Source organism: Nomascus leucogenys, chromosome X (genome assembly GCF_006542625.1).
Source record: "Nomascus leucogenys isolate Asia chromosome X, Asia_NLE_v1, whole genome shotgun sequence".
Classification (NCBI taxonomy): Eukaryota; Metazoa; Chordata; class Mammalia; order Primates; family Hylobatidae; genus Nomascus; species Nomascus leucogenys.
Genome location: NC_044406.1, coordinates 110,831,132 through 110,852,909, shown reverse-complemented (window position 1 = coordinate 110,852,909; position 21,778 = coordinate 110,831,132). Strand labels below are relative to the sequence as shown.

At 36.1% G+C, this 21,778-nt stretch overlaps 1 protein-coding gene across 4 annotated transcripts in view; it reads left to right on the top strand.

Moving 5' to 3' along the window:
- TENM1 (teneurin transmembrane protein 1) overlaps window positions 1–21,778 on the top strand; it is an 832,777-nt gene that overhangs the window by 499,668 nt on the left and 311,331 nt on the right. For all 4 annotated transcript variants that reach the window (XM_030807128.1, XM_030807125.1, XM_030807127.1 and 1 more), the window contains one exon: window positions 8,824–9,062. In XM_030807128.1, the coding sequence (XP_030662988.1) occupies window positions 8,824–9,062 (239 nt within the window). The remainder of the gene's footprint in view (window positions 1–8,823; window positions 9,063–21,778) is intronic.

Here is a 21,778-nt window from a genome sequence, read left to right as displayed (position 1 = left end):
AAGTGCCTGGCACATAATAGATGTTCAGTAAATGGACAATTATGTTGCCATTATCATTAACAGCAATTATCTTTAAATTATTAGTATATTTATTAATAGTAATTTTTTCATTACTAAAATATCTCACAGGAAGACATGAAATGTGAATCAACTATTTCTTTGATTTGTTTATTTTAGAGTATGTGAAAATGAAATGAGCACGTATAGTTGTTTTTACATTCAACAAGCCAAGAAATATTTTCCTGCAAATAGAACACTTACCTTAGACTACCCAACCTTTGTTCCTTCTGCATAGTGATTCAAGACCCTTTTAGAAAAAGCAAAGGCATCATTCAAATCAATACGTATTCATCGAGTACCTCTGAAGTAAGAGACAATGTACCTAGAAATTAAGACTGTTTCCTGTCCTCAAGGAATATGCAATCCAGAGATAGCTGACCAGATAGGGCAAATATTGCTTCTGAATAAAAGAGGAGAAGGGATGATAACCACTGAAAGGTTTAAAAGGGATCTCCCGGCCGGGCATGGTGGCTCACACCTGTAATTCCAGCACTTTGGGAGGCCGAGGCAGGCAGATCACCTGAGGGTGGGAGTTCGAGAACAGCCTGACCAACATGGAGAAACCCCGTCTCCACCAGAAATACAAAATTAGCCAGGCATGCTGCCACATGCCTGTAATCCCAGCTACTCGGGAGGCTGAGGCAGGAGAATTGCTTGAACCCAGGAGGCAGAGGTTGCAGTGAGCCGAGATCACGCCATTACACTCCAGCCTGGGCAAAAAGAGCGAAATTCCATCTCAAAAAAAAAAAAAAAAAAATTTGCAAATCACGGTAGTAACAATCTAGACTAGAGAGTATTTCTATTTGAGAATATATTATAGAACTAAGACTTAAGCCTAGGAAAATTAAAGCTTAGATAGGTATCCAGAAATTCATTTAAAAGCTCTTAAAATTATGAACGATGTGGACGGAGCATAGACTTTTTATCAACACTTGGCATCCGAGGTTTAGAAACAGTATGTGGACAGAGGTGGCTTAGAATTTGGAAGAAAGAATCACAGGGCAAATAAAATGAAATTCTCCTTTATATAGTTGTTAGTAGAGATGTTGAGGTTGATATCTTTGCCAGTAATGACTCTTTTCCACAAAACAACACTAAGTATTCTTGTTAGAGAAGAAAATGGGGCTGACCCAGCATGGCATTTTCTTGTGTTTTTTGGAGGCATGAGAATAAATACCTATGAATAGCCATTTAAGCAAAAGTGATATACAAATGCCAAAAAGCATATGAAAAGATCTTCAAGGGCGGGCGCTGTGGCTCACGCCTGTCATCCCAACACTTTGGGAGGCCGAGGTGGGCAGATCACTTGAGGTCAGGAGTTCAAGACCACCCTGGCCAACATGGTGAAACCCCATCTCTACTAAAAATACAAAAATTAGCTAGGCATGGTGGCAGGCGCCTGTAGTCCCAGCCACTCAGGAGTCTGAAGCAGGAGAATCACCTGAACCTGGGAGGCAGAGGTTGCAGTGAGCCGAGATCGCGCCACTGCACTCCAACCTGGGCAACAGAACAAAACTCTGTCTCCAAAAAAAAAAAAAAAAAAAAAGAAAGAAAGAAAAGAAAAGATGTTCAAAATCCCTATTCATCAGAGACATGCAAATCAAAATCACAATGAGATATCACCTCACACCCATTAGAATCATTACTATTAAAAAAAAGAAGAAGGAAAGTTACAAGTATTGGTGAGGATGTGGAGAAATTGGAACCCTTGTACATGGTTGGTGGCATTGTAAAGTAGAAACCGCTGTGAAAAACAGTATGGAAGTTCCTCTGAAAAGTAAAAATAGAACTACCATATGATCCAGCAATCCTACTTCTAGGTATTTATCCAAAAGAAATGAAAGTAGATCTCAAAGAGATATTTGCACACCTTCTGTGTTTACAGAAGCACTATTCACAATAGCCAACAAGTGGAAGCAACCTAAGTGTCCATCTGTGGATGAATAGATAAACAAAATATGGTACATACATACAAAAGAATATTATTTGGCCTAAAAATGAGGGAAATCCTGTCAAATGCTACAACGTGGATGAACTTGAAGAACATTATGTTAAGTGAAGTAAATCACAAAAACACAAATACTGTATTATTCCCCTTATATGAAGTACGTAAAGTAGTCAAAATCATAGAAACAAATAGGAGAATGGTGGTTGCTTGGAAGAGGATGGAAAGAATAATTGTTTAATGGGGATATAGTCTTTCAGATTTGCAAGGTGTAAAAGTTCCAGAGATCTGTTCTATAACCATGTCAGTAATGCTTAACATTACTGAACTATACACTAAAAAATATTTAACATGCGAAATTTTATGCCATATGCTTTTTATCACAATAAAAATTCATTTTATAATTTTTTTTAAAAAAAGTACCTAAATTCTACTATGCTATCCAAATGTGGTTTGGTCCTATTAACTTGTAGTCTTCTTGTTTTTAAAAACCCAACCTCAGCTTCTACTGGAAGCAAGTTGGATTCCTTCTTCTGGGTACAAAAATAAGTCAGATGCTTATAGCTAAGGGAATATAGGTTTAGATATGTGTCTCATAAGAATGTTTACGAGATGTAAAAGAAAAAAATCATGGGTTATTTATGCATCTGTTGTTAGAAAGTCGTAGATTTCTGTCTATTTCCTATAGAATTTTAAGTGCCACATTAAATCACATTATTTAGTGCTAGCAGATACCCTCAGAATTATGTAGTATGAGGGGTTTAAAAATAGAGAGCACATTTTCCCCTTTTTTATAGATGATTTTAAAATCCTTACAGGGGCATTTATTATATTCCCATTTACCACCACTGGCTCTCATCATTCTTGAAGATTTTTTTTTCAATTTCTTTATATGCCCATTTCCTTTTGGTAATATCTTGCCTTTCCTTTTCCAATTTGAACTTGAATATTAAAACAGATGCAAAGAAGAGTACTACTTACACATAAACTCTTGAACTGCATTTTTATCATTTGCTCTGTGGAGAAAAACCCAATTGTGTGAAATTGATAGCAACATTTTAGTATATCCTCAGGTCCCCAGGGAAAAGCAATGTGCTTAGACAGATGATCTGATTTTATGAGCACATAGCTAACATCTAGCACTGAGCATTTGTCTTTATGCTCCTGCTTCTTTCAGGGACTATGAAAACACATTTGGGCACTAGTTTGACTTTCCAACAATGGACTGCAAAGCCTATGACAAAACACATCATTTGCATTGCTCTTTTTCATGGTGCACAACAAAGTATAGACCACTTTCAGCATAGAATCTTAATCTGAGCTTGCTAATAAGAAAACAAGAACCTTAGTACATGAACTCATTTTATTATCTACCCTCATTGAGAACCGTGATTTGGATTCCACTCAAATAAAAATTAGTTTAAATGTTGTTCTGCTGCAACTGTTGAATTTATTCATTATGCTGTAATATTTTACTTATGAAACTGCATTTGGAAATCCTTTGGTGTACATCAGGGATGTTGATTATTGCTTGTAATTGCCGTCATAATAGCCAACAATTCTCTGTCTTTTTTTTTCCTTCCTTCTACCTCTTAATATTATACCAAACCAAATCAATATCCAACATATTGGAACACTTACATTGTCTCAAAAATCCAATTATTCTCCTTCATAAATATGCAAAAGATTGAAGATTTTATCTCCAAACATTAAGTAAAGGAACCTCATTCTGCTGGGTTTCTCCTTTATCCCATAGGACCATATCAGAGTGTTGCTGTATCGAATCCGTAATATGTGACAGTTTGTCACCTCCAAAGTAACCACAGGGCAGGAGTGGGGAGGTAGGGAGGCTACATCACTACGCTGCCTATATAGTGCTACACTTCTTGCTCACTAGTAAATGAAATGGTCAAAGGGGAAAAAAACAGTCTGGGAGAGTTAAGCAGACATTAAAAAAGAAATTCATCTTTTTATGGTGCAGAGGAGGTTATTTATTTAAAAGCCTTAAAGTAACAGCACAATCAAATGAAAAGAGGCCAACTAAGAGTCACTTATTCATTAAAATATACTTAATCTTATGATTATTTTTATATTGTTTCTTCATTCTGGAGATAAATTAGGTGCTTTTAGAAGCAGTAGTAACTCTTTTAGGTTCTCATCAACTAAAGGGTAGTTTCTTTGTAATGCTTACCCATTCATCCAAAATAGTTAAGACAGTCTTTAAAATTTACTAGAAGAACATTTGACATACAGAAAAATAGATGTGTATTACGTAGTAGTGTTTGAACAGATAGTGTTTGTTGGGCCCAGGTCAGTTAACCCAGATGATTAGAACCTGATGCTAATGTGGTGAAGACTGTGGTTGTCAGGTAGCATGGGGCAATGTAAATACACTATTTTGGAAGCCCCAGATTTCAGTTTCATCCATGCCTATTAGCTAGCTATGCTATTTTTAAGTAAGAAAGTTTCATTCTCTTGGTGTTAGTTTCCCTAACATCAAAATGAGAGGGATGGGCTACTCGATGATTTCTGAGGGTCCCTTCCAACTCTGTGATTCTGGAGCCATCATTCTCACATTCTTGTTATTAGTCAGAAAAGGAACGTAATAGTGTGGCTCAATTAAACATCATCCTCGTGCCAAATTCAACACAAAGCATACTTATTCTATGCCTCAACAGGCCTGTATTCCCATCACAAACAATACACTATGTTATAGTATATTGTTTAAGAGCAGTGGCTCTGCAGCCAGACTGCCTGGGTTTGAAACTCAGTTTAATTAATTACTAGCTGTGGGGCCATGGAAAAGCGATTTAACCTCTCTGGGCTTTGATCGTCTCATCTGTAAAATAGAGATATTGACTGTAATAAAGTTGTTATGAAGATTAAATAATATAATACTTTGTGAAGTATTGACAGCAATGCCTGTCAAAAATAATCGCTCAAATGTTATCTCTTACTAACATTATTATAATAATTACTATTATCACCACTCTACTCCTACTAAACCTCTTTGGGTCTCAGTTCAGTCATCTAGAAGATTAGGATAATAGTGTCAACTTCACAGACATATAAGGATCAGAATTGGAGACAAAGTGCCTAACTTGGAGCCTGGCCCATCTAGGCGCTCAATAAATCACGTTAATTTAAATGGAACCAACTATTCCTGTGGTTGGTGTTATCCTGTAAATGTTTTCCACTCCCTAATACTCATGAATCTTTTTTTTATCTTACTTACAAAATCAATACAAGCTCAAGGCAGAAAAGTTCAGAAAATACCCCTACCATACAAAGGTAACATAAATTATTATTTTCCTGTGAACATACGTACTTTTTTTCCTTTAAAAATTGAACAATGTTGCCCATACTCTTTTGAAGCCTGCCTTTTTTCGCTTGGTAATATCTGTAAACACTTTTCCCAGTGAATAGACAGTAATTTGCCTCACAATTTGTAATGATTGTGTAGTACTATGTGTTTATAAAATAATTTACTTAATGAAATAGCAATTACTGGGCATTTACATGTTTATTTTTTGCTACTATAAATAACACTGCAATGAATGGCTTCTTATGTGCATTGTCATACACATCATTTCCTGAGGAAAAATTTCTATAGCCATAATTATTGCATCAAAGAATAGGCATTTTTAAAGTCATTTGATACATAATGCCAAATTGCCCTCCAGAAAGACCTGTGAATCTGTACTACCCTCAGCAACCCAGTCCTTTAAAAAATTTTTAACCTCATGATGCGGAAGCAAAATTCTCTATTGTGGATATTTTCCATTAACATTCATATGGAGTTTTTTTTTTTTATCCCTTGAAATACATATGCTTTTGTTCTTTAAATATGGAAGCTAGAAGTCAGTCTTAAAATAATGTTAGTAATTTATGCATTTGTGCACACGTTACATGTACAAGGTGATGTTGGCTTTATACTTAGTGAAATTTTTTGTTGTATATTAAAATTTGGCACTCAAATGTGTTTTGTTTAGCAGTGTATTTTACTGCCGCGGGTAGTGCGGTAGACTGCTTAAGATTAAAGACTTTGGTCAAGATGATGAATATGCTAATTATCCTGATCTGCTCACTCTACATGTATATGTGTTGAAACAACACTATGTGATGCTGGTAGGCTGGGGGAAGTCTCCAAATGCTGGTGGGATCTTGGCCACAGCTGGTGTCCAGGCTCTTGACACTGTTGCGAGAATGAACTCAAAGACAAGTTGGAAAATAGTGAAAGTATGGACAGTTATTGCAAAGGGAAATGTACACACTCAAGAAAAGGGAGTATAAGAAGTGTACTCAAGAGAGAATCACCCACAAGGGGGTTTGGAGCTGATAGCTTTTGGGGTTTGTTTATTCAAGGGGTAGAATATTCATGAAAATTTCTGTAAAAAGGTGGAGATTTATTGGAACTGTGGTGCCACCCATTTTTACACCAAACATGGGTGTTTCTGGAACTGTCATGGTGCTGGTGGCTTGCATGATTTAGTATGTTAATGAGGATATAATGAAGTCCGAGGTGAAACCTAGGTCAAATCCCGCACCGTGTTGGGTCCAGTCAGTCTTAGCCAGCTTGGTCCAAATCCTGTTTTTCAGGGTCTTAATAGCCCATAGCCTCTAATCATGTGAAACTGCTGCCTGGAATTTTTTTATTCTCCTGCAACCACCCTATTTTTCCTGTCTCATATGTACCCCATAAATATGTACAATTGTTATATATGTCAATTAAAGATAAAAAAGAAAAGAAAAAGGTTTATAAAAAATGATTGGCTGGGCACAGTGGCTCATGCCTGTAATCCTAGCACTTTAGGAGGCTGAGGTAGGCGGATTGCCTGAGCTCCGGAGTTCAAGACCAGCCTGGGCAACATGGTGAAACCCTGTCTCTACTAAAATACAAAAAATTAGCCACGCAGGGCGGCAGGTGCCTGTGGTCTCAGCTACTTGGGAGGCTGAGGCAGGAGAATTGCTTGAACCCAGGAGGTGGAAGTTACAGTGAGCTGGAGTTACACGCTGGAGTGCAGTGAGATCTGGAAGTTACAGGCTGGAGTGCAGTGAGTGAGATCGCGCCACTGCACCACAGCCTGGGTGACAGCGAGACTCCGTCTCAAAAAAAAAAAAAAAAAAAAGATTAAGGACTTTGGAACCCCAAATGACCTAGATTCTGATTCTGGCTCTGTCCTTCACTTGCTAGGTGAATTTGGGCAAGTTGTTTAACCTCTTTTGGTCTCCATTTCTATAAATGCACAATAAGAATAATATTATAGACTATTTCATAAGAGTAAAGAGCAAATGAGATACTAATGAGTGTTCAGCACAACACTTGGCACTTAGCAAGTGTAAAAGTACTTTTGTTTATTTGTTGTATAAGTATAAAAGAAGTATATGCAATTTTATTTATTTATTTGTTTTTGGCAACTCCTTCCATGTGAATACATTACTACTGTTTACAAAATGCCCGTGTTACAATAGTCATCATGAACACTCAACAATCATTCTTTAGTAATTCAAACATGACAGTAGCATGACTCGATTTGCATGAAGTTCTACAAGAGGCAAAACAAATGTATGGTGGAAAAAAAATGCAGAATAGTGGTTTTCTCTGGGAATAGAAATAGGGATTTACCTAGAAAAGACACAAGAGAACTTCTTGTCTTGATGGGAATGTTATACATCTTGATAGGGGTTTGGGTTGCATAAGTGACAGCATTTGTCAAATCTCAGCAAATGTGCACATAAAACTGCACATTTTATTGTGCATAAATTTTACATTAAAATTTGTAAAAATATCAAACTAGCTAATAATATGTGAGTTAAAATGTATGAAGGGAAGTGTACTGATGTATGCAACATACTTCAGAATGCTTAAAAACTAAAAACTGGTCGGGCACAGCAGCTCACGCCTGTAATCCCAGCACTTCGGGAGGCTAGGCGGGCGGATCACTAGGTCAAGAGATGGAGACCATCCTGGCCAACATGGTGGAACCCTATCTCTACTAAAAATACAAAAAGTAGCTGGGCATGGTGGCACGCACTGTAGTCCCAGCTACTCAGGAGGCTGAGGCAGGAGAATTGCTTGAACCTGGGAGAGAGAGGTTGCAGTGAGCTGAGATCACGCCATTGCACTCCATCCTGGTGACAGAGCGAGATTCCATCTCAAAACAAAACCAACCAAACAAACAAGAACAGAAACAAAACAAAAAACTAAAAACTGACAGATGGAGACAAGAATGGAGAAATGAATAAGTATGTGACAAAGTGAGTTCAGTCAAATGCTAACTGTGGAATCTAGTTAGTGAGTATATGGTTGTTTATTATAAAATTCTTTCAACTTGGCTGTATATTTGATAATTTTTATAATAAAATGTTGAATGAAAATATGACTGTGAGGCTAGTCTCTAAAGTTTGGTAGTGAGGATAATCTCAAACACTGGTGTCTAGGCCATTCTAATGATCAAAATGCCTAATGATGCATCTCTGTTTTTGAATCAACTCTTGATGATCATATTTAATGAAAGGGAAGGGTGTAGTGTGTAACACCAAATGTGGAATGTTAGCACTCACTAGCCAGCAAATCAGGGAACACAAGGCCTGTTTCTTAAAGGTCTAGATGAAAAAAGAAAAAAAAAGACAAAGAAAAGAGAGAGAAAAACAAGGGCAATTTAGAATTATCTCTTAGGTATGTGAAAATGTTGCTGAGCTCCATCCAGTTCTCTTGAGCTCGGCTATAGCATGATTGTTTGAAATTAATAGAGTTTGTGTTTTTGTAGCAACTGGCTTTGGTTTTTATAGCCCAAACTTGTGTTTCCTTTTCACAGGCATTTCCTGTTCAAACATGGATCTGGTTCCTCTGCGATCTTCAGTGCAGCCAGTCAGAACTACCCTCTGACATCCAATACCGTGTACTCGCCCCCTCCCAGGCCTCTTCCTCGAAGCACCTTTTCCCGACCTGCCTTTACCTTTAACAAACCTTACAGGTGCTGCAACTGGAAGTGCACAGCATTGAGCGCCACTGCAATCACAGTGACTTTGGCCTTGTTGCTAGCCTATGTGATTGGTAAGTCCTTTTTGTCATGTCTCAGCTTTGTTCTTAATCAAAGTCTTGCTTTGCTTGTGGTGGGAATGGGGGGTTTTTCTCTCGATTCTGGCCTGTACAAATTTGGACCTAGGCTCAGTATTATAACAAATTGATTTTCTTTTTTTTTTTTTTTAACTTCCTAACCTTAAATACTGCTGAGGAGAGTAACGAATGCTCTTTGAGAAGAAATATTTATACTACTAACACAGTCTTATTGATCGCAATTACTGTAGTTAACCATTTTCCCTTCAATTAAAAGGTTGTTATGGTTTTCCCATTAGAAGTCATAAGTACCAACCTACAATAGCTTCTTAAATTACAGTTAAATAATAATACTGCTACGAAATTTTCAGGTAGCAATTTCATTAAAGCCCCAGTTATTTGGAAGCTATCAGAAAATTCAGTACATAATTTCTTCCCAAGAATTCAGATTTTTACACCGTGACCAAAAAACGTATTCTTATTTCACTAGGTAAATGACTGCAAAATTGTGTGGTTACTATGTCTTGAAAAGTAAAGCAGAGAGCTGTTATAAGGTGCTCTTTCCACCTTTAGGAAAAATGTTGTTGTTCTTGAGTCACCCTGATTAAAGTCACCCTCATTTGGTATCAAATTGTATTGATTTTTCTGGATGGCACTTTATGGTGACTGAATATTAATTTAGTTTCTTGAGTGGTTCTGCAGTCTAAAATGTAAACTGACTTAAGAAATGTGTGTTTTTTTGTGACAGCACTATTCCTAGAATGAATAGAATGTCATTGTAGAAAACAAAGTCTATTCAGGTATATCCCTAGTAAATTATTTTCAGGTTTACCCCAGTTACCTATTTGAAGCAGATTTACCCACTAAGAGACAATGAATATGATTTTGAGTGGCAGATAAAAAGAGACTTAGACTTTCTTATAAGTAATAAAGTACATTTGGTTGATTCCCATTTATCTAAAATGAGAATAATCTAAAAGTTCACATAATGAGTTTGTGTGGGCATCATAGACCAGCGGATGGTAAGTAAATAAACGGCTGTATTTTGTAGGGAGGTCACTGATGATGTAAACAGTATAGGATCATAGCCTGTGCTGATGTTCATGATTCTCTCTTTTATATTTTCATCACACAAGCTGAATATATTTGAACAATGCTTCTATTTAACATGGATTATATTACGCTGTAACATCAAAACTGTGTCTTTTATCTCAGACATTTCAGGATAACCCAACATGTGTATTTATTTGGTTTGTAGTGACCTGTAATGAGAAATACTGCTGAAGGGATGGAGGCAAAGGATGAGAAAGTTCTACAACTCAAACATGATTTTCATATATCATTGGAAACAAGGAATAATATAAAAAGTTTAAATACATTAGAGTCCCTTTAAAATGGTCTTGCTCAATTATGAGATAAACTTTTATATGGGTTATTTTGTATTAACTTTTACTATATAGAGAGATAATGTTTTAGATACAAGCCCTAACCCTTGGTATAAACAAGCTCAAGTAATAGCAAGCTCTTTATTTAGGTTTATACCATGTTTAATACTAATTTTCTATTTAAATTTATTATTATGGCCACTCCCATATCAAAATTTTATTATATATTCTGAAACTTGTTTAATTCAGTTGTATATTTATTCATTTCATCAGCAAAAGTGGAACATTTCAGTTATTTCAAGGACTGTCTTTTTTAATAGAATAAACAATGGCATATCAATTTGGCATGGAAGTAAGACAGTATAGTTCAATAATTATTAACACGGATTTTCCAGACCTCTGCCACTTATTAGGCATGTTGCCTTGGACAAGTTACTTAACCTTTTCAGGTCTCCATTTCCTCATCTGTAAAATAGGCTTAAAATCGTACCTATAGCATAGGATTGTTATAAGAATTAAATTAGTTAATATAAGTAAAGCACATGGAGTAGTGCCTGAAATATAGTAAGTAGCCTATAAATGTTAAATATTATCATTAATATTACCATTGTTACCATCATAATTATTATTCATGATTAAAATTCACTAGTTCCCAGAATTAACAGTTTTGTTCATGGCTGTATCTCAGCACCAAGAAAAGTACCTGGCACAGGTAAGCCCTTTCAGTAAAAGTTTGTTGAAAAAAAATAAATTAGGCTAAGCTCTTTCCTTGTATTAGCTCATTTAATTCTCACAACAATCCTTAAGGATAGGTATCAATACATATGTATTTTATAAATGGGGAAACTGAGGCTCAACAAAGTTAAGAGGCTACATAGAGGCCACTTTTGAGATTAAGAGGGTGCCTTGCTAAGAAATAAGGATGCTGAGCTTCAAGCCAGAGCAGACTGACTCTTGAGTGCTAGGCCTTGCTGCTCTTCTAACACTGAAGTAAACTTCATAACTTGTTTACTTCTCAGTCTACTGAATAAATCCACCAGATATTTTTTCTTATTAAATTACAAATTCAATTAGATATACCAAGTCATCTAATTCCCCTGGTGAGTGCCACTAAGATTGGTCGATTGGTAAGCAATATTTGTTGAAATCATTTACTGGGAGATTTTTTAGATGCAGAAATACCAGGCTAAATGCTGGCACAGTAACTTGAGTGGGTTCAATATGAGAAGATGTTTATGGCAAACACTGGAACTTTGTTCCTGGTTCTGTCATGAACTGGACATTATGTGACTGGATAAGTCCGTAAAAATCTCTCTTGATTTATCCCATCTGTGCCATATTGGTGACCACCTCAGAAGGATAGAGTAAAAATTCATAAATAGGCATTCAGGTGAAAGATGGCACATAAGAGCTGTAATATACAAGATGATTTTTAAATGGCTTTCTGTGGTTGAAATAAAAAAGTATTATATTTCAAAATATGAAACCATTTCATTCTCGACTATTGCTGAGTCTGTAAGTCATCATTTTTTTCAATCCCCATTTGCAGTTGCTGTATAACCCAAGTAAAATCTTTCACTGAAACTACTTGCTGCTTCTGTTTCCCGTGCAAATTCCTTTCTGCTATTTCATTTTCCTCTACTATCCATTATACATAACCTTTAGATACTAATGGCTGTATGCTGTGCTGCCGTCAATCCACTAGGGGAAATCGCATCGATATCAATGGGACATCAATAGTCATTCTGTGCATTATAGCTCTGTAAGTGGTCATTGGAAAGCAGTGGAAATCCAGCACGTGAAAAGTCAGAGCTGGGTTGTTCAGCCAACCAGTCCTATCTCCACACCTACCCACTATACCTTTTGGATCAGGGAAAAAAATCATTCCTTTGAATAAGTTTTGAGTTCAAAAAAGTTGGTGAAGAGAGGCGTGGAAAAATACTGATTATATGAAGATACCATGGAATGGCTATTGTCATCACTTCCTCATAAATCTGTAATATTTTCCATCTGAATCAAAAAGTATGTCCTTATGCTTCATCTTCTCTGATATTTTGGCATCGGTGATGTATCAGTGCCAGTCAGAAGCACATTTGCTTGAATTTACAAATAAGCCATATGAAGTAGTAGTCAGGAAGACAGATGACCATATGCAAGGTGTCAAGAGAAGGCAAGGTTAAGGTACTTCATCAATGGTTGTGAAGGGCACAAACACAGCTTCTCTGGCAATCTTTGATGTTTTGATCAAGTTTCTTCACAGTCAGCAGATTGTATAAGAGGCTACAGAATCTCACATGCACAGAAACTCACATGAATACATTGTGCCTGGGGTCAAGTGCGCTGTTGCATTGAATGAGCTGAAGAGTAGGGGTTTCTGGCTCTCGTACCCATTATCATTAGTTAATGACATGGATGATCCTTTTCCTTTGCCATGAGATTAGTAGCAATCCATACCACCTTCAGGGGAGACAGGTAGTATTCCAACTGTGCAGATGAAACAATTTTAGTCCATAAATCTTGTCATGGCATACTATATAGCCTACATGTAGAAAGCTGACCACAATGGATATTAACAATATAGAACTAGAAGAGATAGAGTTTTGTACCCAGTTCTCTGATCCAAAGGTTAGAGATGAAACTATTCAAGAGGGCAAAGGGCCTACTTCATGTTGCTCTCTGCAGCACAATTCAATAACATAGATTCAAGCGCTTTTTTTGCCTCTTTGCACTGGCCCAAATTGCCCTATTTTGGGGGTTTACTACAGTGGAGTAAAAGAGTGCTAAAAATAATAGAATGAAAGGAGTGGTGTGTGTTCATTTTGTCCGCCTGAAAAAGAAAGTGCAAATACCGCACTATACAGGGAAGAAATAAGGTGGGCTGTGGCATGTTCTGACTTTGGAAAATTCAAGAACTTAGATTTTTTTAACAGAGAGGATAGAAATTGAGTTTTTTCCCCATTAAATCTAAATATAAAAATGCCCCCTCACACAGTATTTGCCAAATGTAGATAAATATGCTTACCAAAGCCCAACTCTTTCACTTATAGTGCTAGCAACTTCATTAATCTTTCTGTGCCTACGTTTCCTCATCTATAAAATGGGAATGTTGATAATACTTTCTTCAAGGATTGTCTTTATAATTAAATGAGCTGAAGCTTGTAAAACACTCAGGACATTGCTTAGCATAGCTGGATAAAGATTAATGATAATTATTAGTGAAATAGAATTATTATGAAGATTATTTAGTTTGAGCTGGGGTAAGGATAATGAGGATATAATTCATCCTAACATGAACTGCTTTTGTTTCCCTTCTTTCCAAAGTCATCTAAAACAATTTTTCAGAGCATGAATGTCTGTCTCACAAGAATCCTCTAATGAATTTGTTGTTTCCTTCTGCCTGGTCTGAAATAGCTGTCACTTTGCCTTTATTTTACTAATATCCCTCTTCTATGATGTTTTGACCCTTCAAATGGTTTTGTATTTTTATCTGAAGGCCATATCTAGGTTGAAACACATTTTCATTGAAATGTATTACAGCTTATAACATTCAAGAAATGACTCAGCATAAAATGCTAAAAAGCATTTCACATTATCCTATAGACCATTATCAATCCTTTTGCTGTCATGCTTAATACTTATTACTTCTTCCAATTCACTCTTATAGACCCAATCATGATAATACTGACAGTTTTTATATTAGCATTGACTTTTCCTCCTATTCATGAATCTACCAACCTTCTAGCAATGTCTCTAAGCAGGGATCTGGAAAGTGGTAGTATAACTTTAGTCTAATTACAAATCTGCTATCCATGCATTTATCAGAACCTTTCTTTAAAAAAGATTTATAGATTCTTCTTACGTCACCTTTCGGTATAGTATATTCCATAAGTTCTATCCCCACCATGTTAAGTGGCACTCTTGCCTGCCATAAATAAAAGTATAAATCCAATCCGAATTAAACATACTAAAATGACATGATGAATCCATGTCAAATAAAACTAATTTCTAGAATCAGAGTTAGGTCCTGTTGCTCAGACTAAAGGCATCTTGGTGAAAGGCAAATACCGTACTTATTTTTTTTTTCCTTAGAACTCCAGAATGTGTATTTAAGACATAGAGTAAGATAAATAATTGACTGGGTGAACAAGTAGTAGATACTAAATATATGTCTTGCATCAAGAGATTATTGTCTCAAGGAGAGGCAATCACTCTACTAAGTACTTCTCATACAGTACTTTCTTAGCCCAGCTAGGAAAATTAAAATGAGACTGTGAAATAGATAAAGATCTACTGGTAGGCATAATAAAGGGGGACTGGACAGGAGGTTAGTCATTTTGGAGTTTTGCATGCTTGAGACATTTTAGAACAGGAAGAATCAGTCATGCAAACTCAGACCAAAAAAAAATCTCTCAAGAAATCTATGACTTCACAGTAAATAACTTGAATTCTGTTTCATAAAGAAGAAATTTAGCTCCTGTTTAACTCAGTTTCTCTCCACCCAAATTGTATATATAGTACATACATAGATATGTGAATATTTTAGAGCCACATTGCATAAGTCGTTAAGCTATACTTACTCTGAAGTGAATAAGAATAAACTAAATTAGAGCAATGGCTTTTAAACAGATGGCAGGTTAACCCATTTTAAACTTCAGAAATATGACTAAATTTTTATCTAGAACAGCCAGAGTGGGGAGGGCCAGTGTTACCAACAAAATATCTGATTTATCATAGTCAACACTAACAGGTGGCATCTTACAGGGTGGGGGCTTATCCATTTAGGGTTCAGCAATATTTGCTTCACAAAGAGGTTAAAAAGCATAATATGTTTTAATAAATACAAATATATTGCAATACCTGGGGAAGCAAAAAAGGAAAGATACAGAAAGGTGGCAGGAAATGAAGATGGTAAGCAGGAGCTGATTATGGAAGGCGTTTTAAGCCATGGTAAGGACCTTGAAATTTATTCCAAGAACAAATGGAGAGTTTTTGTGATTTTTCATTAGGGCAAGACAATTATTTGCTCAGACTTACATTTAGAAAAATCACCCTAATGTCAGTATTGAAGTTGGGTTTGGCAGGCAGGACGATGGGTTTGTAAAATTGAAAACATGGAGATAAATTAGAAGACTATAATAGTAATACAGATTAGTGATAGTGAGAGCATAAACTTCTGGTAATGGAGAAGGAGGAGATGGAATGGAGAAATATTTAAATGATAAAACTCACTTGACTTAGTGACTAATAAGATATATCAGGAGAGAGAACGTTGTTATCTGGCTTAGGGACTGGGTAGATGGTGATAATGTTAGTCAAGATAGATAGCAAATGGAAGGAAGAGGCTTAAGGGTGAAAATGGACATACAGGTAGAGACACCTAGAACATTATTAAATATCTGGTGCTGAAACTTTGGAGGTAACTACCTTTGAGGACACCAAAATCGTGGGAGTAGGAAGGAAAAAGGAGTATGAAGACTTGAACTCTGGGAAATACTGGTATTCAAGAAGCCCAGGGAAAAGGAATCTGCTAAGCAGACTATGAAGAAACAACTAGAAAGATTGGAAGAAAACATTCTATGGTGAAGATAAAATAGTGGTTCTCAATGTGTGGTCTACCAACCACTAGGAATTCCAAGACCTGTCAAAGCATCTATAAAGTAAAACCATTTTCATAATACCATGAAAGTGTTATTTATCTCTTTTACTGTAATTCCCTCAGGAGTGTACAGTGTAGTTTTTCAGAGACCACATGACATGTGAAATCACAAGAATTTGCATGCAAAAGTAGCTATGAGAGCCCACCTGTTTTTCATTAAGCCAAACATGAAAGAGATCTTCAAAGATGTAAAACAATGCCACTATTCTCACTAATTTTTTGGGTTTTGCAAAATACCGTATAATTATTTATTACAAAATGTATCATTTATATTAAAATGTAATGGTATCTATATATTATTCAATAAATTAATAAATAAATACTTAAGAATTATCCATTTTAATTTCTAATATAGATATAACTCATGTCACCAAAAGCTCTTTGGCATCTTCAGTAATTTTTAAGGACAGTAAAGAAGTACTAAGACCGAATCATTTGTTCATGGAACGCTAGATTCTTGTTTAGGTATGATCCCACAAAGTAGTCTTTCCTGGGTAGACTTATAAGCCCATTAACAAATTACACCAAAGTGCAGATAGCATTTAAATAATAGCACTAGTTTATATTGGATCCTACATACAGGCTAGACCCACGTGGAATTTCAGATTACAGTGTAAATTCTCAGGAACACCTTCCTTGGGGCTCCTACTCCTCTCTATGGGACAGTGATGAACAAATTAAGAGGATCCAAGATGGCCCACTGTAATTTTCTACTCGTCAAAGCCTCATCAAAGCGTTGCCAGTCTAATTAACATAGACCTTATGTACTGTGTTATAGTTAACTTCCAGGGTAATTGCTTATGTCAAGAGTTTCTAAGGAGGGGCCTCACAAATGTTTGATTATTGGGTTGGATGTGACAATGGGAAATTCTTAACAGGAAGAAAAGATATATGATCTGGCACTTTGAAAAGCACTCTTGCTTCTATTTCATTTAGTTCATATTAAAGGAGCTTTCCTGATCAAATGATCAAGAAACTGTAGGCTAGCATATATACATAGAATACCAGAGGAGGTGGTTGAGCTCTCAGATAAACTAGCTGTGGCTCTGGTCAGAAATGAATAGAAATGTGATTTTTGACTGCAACCATTCTCTGCTACACAGACAAAGACTTCGCTCTTTGGTAGGCATAGGTTTCATTAAATCAAATAGCCCATTATTCAACGTTCTTAATTCAGTTTTGCCCTTTGTTCACTTATGAATCTACATTTCCTTTGGTTTTGAACTTTAATTTTAATTAAGCATAGATATTAAATATGGCAAATAACAATAATGCAGTCTTTTATATATATATATCATATCCACAAATACTTTGCAGAATTAACTAATAAAATTATGGAGTTAAATGAAAATAATATTAAATAAAGAGAGCAGATAAAAGATTTTGGATTTTACTCATAACAAGCAGCTAAGCCAATACTAGTTGTACAATGCATAAGAGAGAGAGGAGAGAGAGAGAGAGATACCAGCTGTCAAGAAACTAGGAACAAGTATATTGCACTATAAAGAAAGTGGAAATTTTTGAAATGGAGTGGTTTTGTTAAAGATCATGTGCTACCTCCAGACATAGAAACCTATTGAATCCGAATCCTCTGAAGCTAACAAATAGTTCACTGGTTTTTGTACCACCTAGCAGAGAGTCAAGAAGGTTTTCTTTTTTAAACGTCTGATTGTGGTGGTAAATCTAGCCTCAATCAGTCCATAAGTAGTTGAAGAATCAGATGACTTTTGAACCTAGTTGAACTATTTGGCTCTTTGGAGGTGAAAGTTCTTATACCAGTGGGAAAATGTAAAGGACCGGAAATACTCAATGCTACTCCAGGCTATAACAGCACATGCTCCAATATTATCTCATAGGATGTTGTAGAGCTAGCACTACTTAAGATTTACCAACACAGGAGACTGTGGGAGTATTTGAAAGCCAGATGGTACAAATAGATCCTTTCTTTGTCATGCCTAAAACACAGCCTGTTCTAAGATTCTACAAAACCCAAACAAACCATTAGTATCTTTGGTTTCTTTTCCTGCCTCTGTATGTTTTTAGTTTGGTTTCTCTGAAAAATTCTGCCATTATATAACTTGGGTTAGCCATCATATAAATCTTTTTGCTGATAGGCAACAATCTAGGCTTTTGAATCATGAACTATTAAATGTAGAACCCATTAACTGGAAGGAAAAAAAAATCCCTCGATTTTAAAAATAAGAGGTTCAATGGGCAATCACAGTTAAATAGACTTTCAAAAAATGAAGACTGTGGAGTCCAGTGGTAGGGACATATTTTGGCCTAAAAGAAGCATAATTCATTGTTAGCATGCATATCAAATTAAAGAATATAGTTCTATTTTTATAGGCAATTACAGTGCATATGTCTTTTGTGATTTGAGTAGGTAGGAAAGAAATAAAAATATTTGGATTACTCACTGGCTGTCTCAGTAGCATTCTTGCTAATGAGGCTGAGGTCTTGGGCTCAGTTACTATTTCAATCTGTCAGTTCAGTTCTGTTCTGTTTCATTACCAAAGCCCATAGTCTCAATCTCCCTTTGTGTTTCCCTCTCCAAATCAGGAACTTAGTCCTGTCTTCTACTCCCTAAGAAAACCTGAATTCAGAATTGAATCTTAGGTCAAGAGGTTTTACATAAAATTTCTTGTTTCTCTTTGAAAATAGATCTGTCATCCCTGGCCCTGCATTCTCCCATTTCCCCATGCATTTTTTGAGTACCTACTATGTGTCAAGTATTATTTCAGTCTTTGGTGTGGCAAAAATAGCATGAGAACCACTAACTGGGGCTAAATAGGACCATGAACGCTCCAGTCCATCGAATACCCATCCTACCCTCTTCACTCTTTTATATTATCTGCCTTCCTTCTATGTAGATATCTAAGCCTGAAGCCACGTAATAAAATAACTCACACTGAGGTATAAATGGCTATAACAAAGATAAGTGTATTGTATCTCCGTTTCGTAATTTGCACTTTATCAGGAAACAAAGTGTTAATTCTAAAAAAGTCTAGGTTCTGCAATTAGAGTCAACTCAGAAGTTGAAATTTATTTGCCATCACTACTTTAAGCCAAAGAAGTGAGATACTCACTGTGAATTTCCAAGCCTTAAAAATCTAGGTGGAGAAATTATGTGAAGGGCAGGAAAACATGCCTAAGAATACAACACAGTCACCTTGTTAGTACATCTGGATTGATCCACAGTTACAAACCATGGCCCTAACCACGGATGACTCTCTCATAGATGCATGGAACTGAACATAAAGAACAGCGCACAGTAAAATTATATTTCATACCCATTATTAGAGACTTGTTTCAAATGAATGTGTTATAGATACTGGGTACGCAATGTTCAGTTATGTGTGTCTGCATATGTATTATATGTAAAAATAAATATTAACAGTGAGTTCTGAGTTCCCATAGGGTAACACTGGCCTTTTAAATCCAAATCTCTCCGTTCCCTTATTCAAAAAGAAATTCAAATGCACAAGAGAAGCAAGTAGAACCACCTGTAACCCACTCAATAACATAAATAGGAGACGGATAATTCTACAAACTTCAGATTACACATAGGTAGAGAAATAAGCACCCAAATTACACAGAGTTGTCTCTGTAGCCCATGCCAGGACTGAGAGTCAGATAGAGGCTGAATGGAAAAGAAGACATGAGAGCTAGGGCCCAGCTATGGCAGACTTGATCAAATTACTCCCATTAAAAAGAAGAATTACTCCCGTTAAAAAACTGTCCGAACAATCTCAGACCTGGCATATGAGAGCAATGGCTACGGAAAATGGAAAGGAATGTTCTTTAAAGTTCACAGAAGTAAAGTTGGTAGCCTTGGGAAGGCACAACCTCTGAGGGCATGGGGGCATTAACTTGGAAGAGATGTCCCTTGGAGGCTTGGTGGTGAAGAGAAAGAAGAAAGCAAGAGGTATAATTTCAGGATACAGCAAAAATAAAAGTGAATCACAAAATTAAGTGATCTACCAAACCCCCTATCCAAAAGGCATTATTGATTTTCAAAAGCTACACTTTAATAAGAACTAATAATTCTAGTAATCTAACAAGTCACCAAACTCCTGATTCCTATTTACATACAACTCCTATTACTGGTCCAGGAAACTAAAATATTTCAGAATGAACATAAAAGGGAGACAGCACCTACACAAAGCTCTATAAGAAGGAACTAGAAAATAAGAATTAATCATTTCACTTGATTAAAAAAAAAACTAATAGTCAACCCCAAAGCAGAAAAAAACAGCAATAAAACATCCCAGTCCTAATAAGCCTTAAAGAAACATTTGAAGATATGAAAAAGGCTCAAATGATAAAGTTTAAAACTCAGAACAGAAATCTACAAAATGAGAGTTGACTAAACTCCGGGAATAAATTGAAGAAAAAGATAAACCCGTCGTGAAAATGAATACTATACTGACTGATGACGAAGAGAGAAAAGATATTAAAATGAAAAAGATGCAATGATGAAAGGCACTTGAATAGCAAAGGGAATGAAATTGAAATAAAGAAAGAAGTTTAAGAAAAGATCAGAGAAAATAATTGCTATAGAAGATAGTCAAATAAATACAAACGACATATTATTAATGGTTCCCAAAGAAGAAAAACAAAACAATGAAATAAAACTAATATTTAAAACTATAATCAAAGAAAATTTTCAGAAATAATAGGCCTGACTGTAAGTATTGAAGGGCACAACCTTTAATATCTTGGAATTACCTCCAAGTACCTTCGAAAACTGACTCAAAACCATCAACTCCAAGTCATGTGCTACTAAAAATATTAAACTTCAATTATTATTTATAATCATCTCTGGGCCTTGTAGTGGGAGGAGTCATTTGTGAAAGAAAGAAAATGAGATTGGCATTAGACATCTTGACAACAGACAAAGCAAGGTAAGAGTAGAGCAGCATTTTCTTTCTTTCTTTCTTTCTTTCTTTCTTTCTTTCTTTCTTTCTTTCTTTCTTTCTTTCTTTCTTTCTTTCTTTCTTTCTTTTTTTGAGATGGAGTTTCGCTCTTGTTGCCCAGGCTGGAGTGCAATGGCATGATCTTGGCTCACTGCAACCTCCACCTCCCGAGTTCAAGTGATTCTCCTGCCTCAGCCTCCCGAGTAACTGGGATTACAGGCATGCATCACCATGCCCGGCTAATTTTTTGTATTTTTAGTAGAGACAGGGCTTCTCCATGTTGGTAAGGCTGGTCTCGAACTCCCGACCTCAGGTGATCCGCCCGCCTCAGACTCCCAAAGTGCTGGGATTAGAGGCATAAGCCACCGTGCCCAGCCAGAATTTTCAAATAATTCAAGAAAGAGTATGAGCCAAGGATTTTCTTCAAACCAGTTATTCTTTAATTATTAAGGTTATAGAAAAATACTTTAAACATGCAAGAACTCAGAGAATACTGTACTCATAAGCCCTACTAGATGAGGAAATTTTGACCCACCACTTTCAGTTCAAGACATGTCAGGTGGACAAAAACATAGTAAATATATAGAAGAAGACCTAAGAAAGCAAAATCAATAAGATAGATCCTTTTTAATGTATTATAATAGTAATTGTTAATAATATTTTAACTTTTAGTTTCAGGGGTACATGTGCAGGTTTGTTCTATACGTAAATTTTGTGTCAAGGGAGTTTGATATACAGATTATTTTGTCACCC